The 10,060-nt window shown below is 36.1% G+C and overlaps 1 protein-coding gene across 1 annotated transcript; it reads left to right on the top strand.

Annotated features, from left to right (window-relative positions):
- Positions 1-8,342: 8,342 nt before the first annotated feature.
- Positions 8,343-9,780, top strand: FOMMEDRAFT_16767 (uncharacterized protein; the record flags this gene model as incomplete). Its single annotated transcript, XM_007262265.1, has 6 exons — positions 8,343-8,369; positions 8,594-8,670; positions 8,730-8,855; positions 8,901-9,024; positions 9,127-9,308; positions 9,365-9,780. Coding segments are annotated over 6 exons (672 nt in total), but the record flags the coding sequence as incomplete, so codon positions are not given.
- Positions 9,781-10,060: the final 280 nt, after the last annotated feature.

Here is a 10,060-nt window from a genome sequence, read left to right as displayed (position 1 = left end):
TTGCTTGAATCCAGACACAGTTTTGTATGAAGAATTCAAAGACAGGCTTGAGAACATTGAAAAAGCAAATGAAGCCATTAGAATTAAATGGTATACAGATACTAGAGATTGATTCTATCCTCAGAGTAACAAAGAAGACTATCAAAAAGATAGATGGAAGAAGAACAACCAGAGGAACTACAGGAATGACAATAAGAATCGACCAAAGGACAGGAATTATGATTATAATTGTAATAATTGTAACAGGCAGTGTATACAGTCTAACAGTGTAAGTCCTAAAGAGAAAGACTGATCTAAGGACTACAAACTGAAGTACAAAGATACTAGGCAGAATAAGCAAGAGAACAGTAAGAAGACTTATTCTACAGGTGTGAAAAGGTATTCACAAGCTGAACTAGACAATATGAGAGCTAAAGGACAATGTTTTATCTGTAAACAGACTATACATTTAGCTAAAGATTGTCCTACACACAGTACAGTAAAGCTGAACAGTGTTTCCAATACAAATACATTGTCTAAGAGTGTTAATATCAATTATTCTGCTCTAGATAAGTTAACTAATACTTTGGAAGACAATAATTACTTGGATTTGGATCTTATAGCAGACAATACAATGGATCCATCATTTTCTACATTGTGAATACAATCTATGGCTATTCAGATACATTATCCAGACGATAGTTATGAATCTACAACTCAGAAGAATGAGAATTACAATTCATTAGCTGGTTACAATACTATTTTGCAAGTATGTGGTCTAGAACAATTGGATTTGAAGCTACAAACCTCTTCTGACACTTCAGAATTGAAGATTCCCCTTGTAAATGCTGAACTTAGAAAGAGAAATCAGAGGAGAATGAGATCAATCTACAGAAATGGCAATTTCTACAGTGAATACAATGATACAATATGTTTTAGAATTACTAAATGTCTTATGGAAGGAATTCTGTACTGTTTTGACCAGAAATGCAACAGGAGACTCTGGAATAAGTATCTACACAATTGATTCTATGTTTTCAGAAGTACAGATACACAGTTTACAATCATTGACAATTGGGAGAATGGAAATGAGTACACATTACCTGTTAAGATTGCTTTTCTGAATGGATTTAATGTTAGAGAATGGTATTCTCTACTCAGACAAGCTCAATATTCAGCCAAATACGTTTACAATCATTAGGAACTATTAGAGATAGAGGATATCTTTAATCCTGAATTGTTTGAGCCAATGTATTCAGTTGCAAGCATGGAAAACATTGACTCACGTCCCATATCTGGAAATAGAGCATATATGTATGATTTACCTGTGCAAATCTATACTATGACTACTAACTTCAATGATTTTAATACAATTGAGTGTACTACAGCTTATACTAAGGACTTTAAGAGATCAATACCATGTCCTATCATAATTACAATCAAAATCAATAGAGAATTAGTGAGAGCATTAATTGATTCAGGATTATTAGCAGATTTCATGTCCACCAAGTTTACAGATCAAATAGGTGTCAGGAAACTTGCATTAGCCAAACCTCTACCTATACAATTGGCAGTACAAGGCTCTAGATTGAAAGTAAACTATTGTACCAACACTAGAATACAATACAGAGAGATAAACACAATACAGTACTTTGATATTATGAATTTGGATAACTATAATATTATACTAGGAATGCTGTTCCTCTTCCAACACAAGATTTCTATCAGTTTCAACAAGTCTAGACTATGGATTGAAAGTGCAATACCTCTACCAATAACAGGAGAACAAGTCACAGTTGTTTCATTAAAGGTTATTAATACTTATGATTGAAAAATTAACAAATGCAGACAAGAAATCAAGTAATATGCTACAGATTTGTTTAAAGATGCTTCAGAAACGCCTCTACCACCTCTCAGAGCCATTAATCATAGTATACCACTCATAGATGAGGATAAAAAATACAAGTTCTGTAGGGAAACTTGTCCGGATCCTTTGAGAGAGTAATGGCAAAACAAGAGAAAGGACTATATTCAATCAGGAAGATGGAAAGTAGTTACAGGATCAAATGCAATGCCTATGCTACTACTTCAAAAGCCTAGAAAGACTAAGGAGGACCCTATACGATTGAGAACAGTCATTGATCTTAGAGAGTACAACAAGAATACTAAGAAACTATCATCTCCTTTACCAGACATCAAATCAGTATTGAGGAGAGTAGCTTCTAAGAAGTATAAATTGCTCATTAATAGCAAAGACACGTATGAACAGATTAGAATAATCTCTGAGCATGTAAACAGATTGATATTCAACACTCCAGATGGAACAATGGTTAGTGAAGTAATGCAATTAGGTGATTGTAATAGTAGAGCTACCTATCAAGTGTTAATGAACCACATTTTCCAGCCTTACTTGGGTGACTGGATAGATATCTACCTAGATGACTTAGTAATTTATTCAGACACGATTGAGGATCATATGTGACATCTCAGAACTGTCATTGATATATTGTGCAAGGAGAAATTCTACCTCAGTAAACATAAGATACAATTGTTCCAGAAAGAATTGAAGATACTAGGCCACATTATTAATGATCAAGGCATTAGAATGGACCCTCATAAAGTCGATTCTATTCAACAATAGAAAGTACCTACTAATAAAGATTTGTTACAAGGTTTCTTAGGATCAGTAGGGTATTTAGTACTCAATATACCTCAGTTACACATTTCTACAGGTATTTTATTAAAGATTGCAGGAGAAACTGCATTTTTCAGATGGACATTCACTGAACAGTGAGTGTTTGATCAAATAGTAAAACTAATATTGGATTTCAGGCATAATCACAGGATAGTATTGGACTATAGTAAGAATGTACTACTTATCAACATTGTTACAGACACTTTAGCTTCAGGAATTGGAGGAATAGTCAGCTAAGGTTATGATTGGAAAGATTCCAAGATAGTAGTGTTTTTCTCAGCAAAATTAAACCCTGCATAACAGAATTACCTAGTACACAATGTAGAATTACTAGCAGGAGTAGAAACCATGCTAAGACACAAGAATCTACTATAAGGAATGTATTTCTTTTGGTATACTGATCATAGAGTGTTAGAACACATTCTAAGGCAACCTGTATTAAGTGGAAGACAAGCCAGATGGCTAGAGAAGATATCAGACTTTGATTTCACTGTAAAATACATTCCAGGCACTACAAACATTCTTACAGACACATTATCACACATATACTCAGGAGATTTACTAGGAACAACTTGATCTCAGCAAGAATATACATTGCAACTCAATGACAATAATCTATCAAGGATTAATCAAGTTAGGAATAACATTTCACAGCTGTTAGAGATACAGGATACTGTATATATTAAGGCTAGACTAGTAGCAGTAAGGAAAACTTCACCTTGAGAATCAATTGCAAGTTGACTGCACAGTAGAAAGGTTAGATTAATTACCAGACATGCTAGAAACTCACAGACAGACCTTTAAACAGAGGGCAGGCCTGCTACAAGGACTAGAAGCTGGTTTACAATACCAGAGAACATAGAGCAAGATTAGGAAACAGATACACACAGTAAGGTATTGGAAACACTGCCTTAGGACACTGAACAATCAGATTTACATGAAATAAATTCACTTGTTCATTGCCATTGTCAGAACTTGAGTATCCACTGAATCCAAAGAATCCAAAGAGCTATTGCCTGGATCCAGGTCAGGATCCTACCTTTTTACAATTTCTGCTCTCTGTATTACACAATTCACATAACTCTTTCTTGTAAGGTTGTCTAAGGGTCTCACTGATGCGAATCTATTTGTCTGTAGTGTATTCAAGCTTTGTGGCTCAGCAGTATCTTGTGTAGTTCTTTTTCTGTGGCCTTTACTATTCCTATCTGTACTACACTTAATAGGGGGTACAGAACTATGGTGGAAATTCTTTTCCTTGCTCTCTTTGCCTTTCACAGTTTCTGATTTGTCTTCACTGTCATCAGAGGCATCTGGAACTGTAAGTTTCATGTCTGGGTTCAGTCTGTTCATTTTAATATCATGTTTTGCACTGGGTGTATGTGTCAATCCTTAAACATTAGTATGATAGTACATATATGTAGGTATTTTATTCTGCAATGTGTATCCTTGCCCTGCTAGGGTGTTGTATCTGTAGTATGTGTTCTTGCCTTGATCTTCTATCTTAGGGCAATACATTTCTTACTTGAAACAAACTAGTAATTCCTGAGGAGTTCTGGGAGCCTTACTATAGCCTTCATTTCTGAAATTCCATTGTCCTAATTCTGCATTTCGTCTATGCTCTATCTCCTGAAAATACATTCTTTGTACATTAGAATCTGCTTTGCTAGAACTGTCTAGTTCTACCTGACTGTAATTACGAATGTCTGGAGCTTTTCCTTTATTTGCTCTTACACTTCTCTTATTACTAGGTACAGGTTTACCTGGATCTTTCTTCTAAGGATGTGTGCTTTCAAACTGTAGAGTATCTTCCAATCGTTTAGACATTCCTTTAGTAGCTTCTGAGTGTTGACAACATACTTTCTGATACATCTATTTAGCTAACTTGTCTCCAGTTAGTTTAGATGGATTGATTGTGTCTAAATCAATGTTTCTTTCATGTTCCTAATACATACTATCATACTTATGAGTTCTCTTGTTCAATTCCTCGATATCAATTCTTTGATTGAATGGACTGGCTAGCTTACTCATGGCTTTCAGTGTCTCTAGCCTAGGGACGTTTCTGAATGTCTTTCTAGCCTTCTGGAACGTTTCCTACTGTAAGGAAAGTATTGTTCCTTTACTAATACTCTTGTTCTTACTGACAGAATCCTTAATGCCAGTTTCCTGAGCATTTACACTCTCTGTACTACTATTATCTACTTCTGTGAGTCTAGTAAGGTAAGCACTCACTAGTGTCTGCTCTACAGTGTGTATCAGTCTAACAATATGTGCTGGTACAGGTACATGCCTTTGTTCTATGTTACTTGTATGTAATAGTTTATTAGGGTGCCTCCAGCCTAGTGTAGACAAGGACTTATTACTTAGTAAAGGGTTATCAGATTGCCTCCAGCCTGTAACAGACAAGGACTTATTCTCTAGCATGTTAATAGCAACTTCCAGACTTGGGGGCCCTTCCAGGATTGTCTGCTGAGACTCAGTAGCCACATTGTGTTCAGTACTCAACAGATAATCTTGTTGTCCATTGTCTACATACTCTACTAATTTGAAATCTGTAGTGTGTACTGTTTTGAATCTCTCTACATTCAGAGAAAGCTACTCTTTAGCACTTCCAAATAATGCTTGCCTCTTGTGATTTTGACAAGGAGGTCTCTCTGTATCAAGGGGAACAATCTGTTTGCATCCCTCAAGCATTCTGAGTATCCTAGTAGTTATAGTGAGAGTATATACATTTCTAATTTAGATTTGCAAACTACTCACTTGTTTCTTTGAATTTGAAGGAGTACTAAACAATGTGAGGAATGTATTAGAGTGATCAAGCCCTCAGTTCTGGTTGTCAAAGCCTAGCAGGTTTATGGAAAGGTGGGTTCAGTCAAAAATGTGTAAGGATAGGTATACTAGCCTTACACAAAGATTCTCTCTTTACCAGCACACTCAACTACTGACTAGGATAACCTAGTAATCAAGCACCAAGAAGGAGAAAGAATCCCCTAACCCTTAGCTTGAAAACCCTTTATATATGTGTATATACATGTAGTAGGATACAGGGTAGTCTAGTAAACAAAAAGGAAAACACTTACAAGTACTTACAACACATGTTGTGCAAATGTGTAAGTAGTACAATTGTTACATCTGGACTCTTAAGTGTTTCTTCTACACTCTTAGATTGATAGTTCTGATCTCTACTATTTGTAAGTACTGTAGTATGTCTGGATTTTGTTCTGTAGCCTGCCCAAAGTGTTTCATACTTTTCTGTTACTATACTATCAAGTCTGCTCTTGTTTGATGAAGGAGTTGCTTTCTCCTCTTCCTAATACATTCCATCAAACTTGTATGTTCTCTTATTCAAATCTTCAATGTCTATCAAACTGTAGAATGGGCTAACATGTTCTATGTTTATCTCAATTTCTCTGGCTCTTATAATGTGTCTGAAGGTCTTACTTGCCTTCTGGAAATCTTGTTCCTTATCAAATCTCTGTGGTTTCAATGTCTGGCTCTCCTAGCCTTTGTTACTCTTGTGTTCTGAGTCCTGGCTGTATTCTTCACTGTCTAAAAGGGTCTTAGATGTCTTATTACCCTCTATATTACTGTTGTCAATGTGTTTCCATTCTAAAGTAAGTACACTTACTAGATACTCATCCATACTCTTACTAATACTAACTATATACACTCTGTAACTCTTGTACTAGCTTGCAAATTCCTTGATACTTACTGTTAGCTCTCTATGTCAACTTGGTGAATTCTCAAACCAAATCACCTGTCCTCTATTAAGTGAATCCTCAAACTTAGTAGCCTAAAATTGATTGAGTGAATCCTCAAGCTCAATTGCTTGTACTCAGTAAGTTGAATCCTCAAACCCAACCTTCTGTACTCAATTGGACAAATCCTTGAATCTAATTGTCTAAGCATTTCTACTCTCTGTACTACTATTTGCTATTCCTCTGAGTCTAGTAAGGTTAATACTTGCTAGTGTCTGCTCTACAGTGTGTGTTTAACTAACTATATGTGTTAGTACAGTTACATGTCTTAATTCTACATTATTAGTATGTACTAGTTCATTAGAGTGCCTCCAGCCTTGTGTAGACAAGGACTTATTGTTTAGAATAAGTTTATCTGGTTGCCTCCAGCCTACAAGGGACAAGGACTTACTTCCTAGCATGTTAGTATCAATATCCAGACTTGGGTACCCTCTGAGAATTGTCTGTCAAGGCTTGGCAGCCACATTGTAATTAATATCTAATAGATAATCTTGTTGTCTATTGTCTGTAAACTCAATGTACACCTGTTTATTCCTTTTCACTGTCACAGATGCCTAGTCCTTGACCCATCCAATCAATGTGAACCTCCAGTGTATCCAGTACTGGTCCATATTAATATGTGATAATGTGTTCCAGAAGCATTCCACAGTATTCTGAAGCATTATGAACCTACTAGAGGCCAATCTAGTAAGTAGTCTCTGTTTCTACTCAAAAATTGTAACTTTACTCACTAATAATTCCTAATAGGTACTAGACAATAAGGGAGACCTAGGGTTGATCAGACCCTTCAGTTCCTCAGCATCCAGCAAGGGGTTTCAATACTAGGTGGGTACAGTCAAAAATATGTAAGGAAACTCACTGTTCCTCACAAGAGAATTCTAATCACCCTTAGTTCACTCAACTACTGACTAGGATAACCTAGTACTCAAGTGAGGGGTCAGGGGAAAAGAATCCCCTTTACCTAGTGGTCAATACTGTCTTTTATAGGGGTATACATGTGTAGATACATGAGGAGAAAGTGTAACTAACTACAATGAGAATATATACACTTGTGGGTCCTACTACACAATGATCTGACACAATCAGCAATGTAGTAATAGTAAAATACAAACCAGTAAATCAAATCCTTACATTATATTAAGGCTATAAAAACTCAGCAATTGTTTAGGAAGGTAGAACAGTCTTACTACATTGGGAAAAAGTCCATTTAAATATAATGAATTACAGTCCATTTAAAGTAGTAGAAACATTTTATATACATTATAATATGACTGTAAGGGTTAGAACACAATTATAATACTAAAATAAGGAATATTAATGTATATAGGGACTCTAAAAGTGTTATAAATGATTAAAATTCATTGAATACATTATAATAACCAAAAATTATAAGCTAAAGTATTATACTTAGATTATAATTTTGAAAATAGTCTTATATTTACATTGTAAAACAGATTGTGTTATCTGTATAAGGGTTTCAACTACTTATAATATTTATATTACTGTATTTAGGAGAATATATACATGCTAGAGTACTATTAGCTATATTATAAAGTAAATTTATACATTTATTTTACATCTAAATACAATAATTGATTTGTTTTACAGCTTTGCTACTATCACGAACATTGATTACATAATCGACTGCTGAAGATCGAGTGCTTATAATGATGCATTTGTCCTTGTCACTTCTTTATCTCATGCCTCCACCATCTCCTACAACTCTCTACCACCTGTTCAATGCTAAGTTGCTACTCTTGTTCTCTCTAGCCCAGTCCTCTGCCTACAAGTGTCCCACCAGCAGGCACTCTGCCTGCTTCAACATAGGCAATAAACATCACATACTTGTCTCTCCAATCTGCTACTACAATGCCTGTGCTGAGCCTCAGATCCTGTAATGATGCCACCAAGCTGACTACACTGTCCTTCAACATAAAGTAGTAAGTAGCCAGTCCACTTCATAATCACCTGCACAATAGTTGCTCATCCCTTGTCTCCCTTCCATCCCTTCTGCTCCTTGTTCTGCTGCTTGCATTGCCTCTCTGTTATTGTCCTTCTTTCCTTACACTCACCTTCATTTTTCATCTGCATCTGCATTATTGACCAATGTCAAACAACTTCTTTAATAACTCTACACATTTGCATACTTCTTCCTACTTTGTAGCACAAGCAACAATCTATAGGTATGCTTGCAACAATGTCTAGGTACAACTACTCCCATGGTACCCTGTCTTTGACACTGTACACACTCTCCTTCCCCACCCACTGTTCCAAGCTTGACATGCCTTTACATTCCCCAGTACTGTTCATGACACTGTTTCGAATATTGGAAGCAGTAGTCAACCACTCACCCCTCTGCTGAGTCTGTCCATACCCTCCACTTCACTTTCTCTCTTTGAGCCAGAACCTCTCAGAGATACACCTTTGTAGCTATCCATAATTACTCAGCCTACTGTACTTCTGATTGTAAGATGTAGTCAGAGCATACAATGTGTGTGTACAAACACAGCTTTGCCTGTAGCCCAAATCAGCTTGTTTAACACTCTAGATCTCAACCCTAGTACACTACTCACACTTGCTTTGTACTGTTACAGTGTGTCCATCTCCTCAATCCACTTATCCACTCACACTAATGCTAACACTCACACTTACACTTTCAGCCAGTCAATCTTACAACCTGTGTCACAAGTATAACAGCAACCTCTTCAACTTGTGCAATCTTACAACCCACATACATGTATAATTCAACTTGTAGGGACAGAGCAACAACTAAAACATAGTGATGAAGACTACATCAAACGATCTGAAAATGCATCCATCCTCTTTTATCACAAATGCTGTTTGAAAAAGAACAAGGCAGAGGCAGCTCATTATACACTGTAAGTACTGTAAGTGTCTCTTCATTAGCATCTACCACTGATTCTGACAACTATAGTGAATCTGACTCACCCTCTGCTTATAGTTCACTGTATGGCTGCCCTTCAGATATTTGTACACAATGTGTAGTGGTGTGTGTGAAGTGGAAATGGTGGACTTTGCTGATTTTGAGATGGGTGATACAGAGTGATTGAAAGGACAGGGTCAACTACAGACATGGTCATAACTGTTGAGCTTCTCAATGCCCCTGCTTTCTGGTGGTCTGTCTGGATCTGGTCAAGGTACGGGCCTGGCAATTGACACCTATAATGTACTTGTTTGCCACTTGAGTCTGGTCCAATCCCAACCTCTGCCTACTTGTATTTGCATCACAGCAGACACAGACACTCTCACTTGCTCTCTGCACAAATCTTAACACAGACTGTACTATGTATGTGTTTCAGGTTTATTTTCCTTAATTATTGTAGATAGTGATGTATTGTATAAATATTTTAATATAATTGATTTTTATTAATTTACTGTTGTTTTCATAAATATTGTCACACGCGCGATTCGTGATTTTCGTCACACTAAGTACACTCAAATACAAAATCTATTATAACTCAACTAATACTTAACCAAATTACATGATCTAAGTTGTAAAAATTATACTTTTGAAGTATCTCTCATATTCCAGAAAAAATAAAGTAAAATGAGCAAAAATTGAGCAAGATACAACACAATATGTGAGTTTTCCCTATATTTCATGTATATG

Source organism: Fomitiporia mediterranea (genome assembly GCF_000271605.1).
Source record: "Fomitiporia mediterranea MF3/22 unplaced genomic scaffold FOMMEscaffold_1, whole genome shotgun sequence".
Classification (NCBI taxonomy): domain Eukaryota; kingdom Fungi; phylum Basidiomycota; class Agaricomycetes; order Hymenochaetales; family Hymenochaetaceae; genus Fomitiporia; species Fomitiporia mediterranea.
This window is presented reverse-complemented; position numbering and strand designations above follow the sequence as displayed.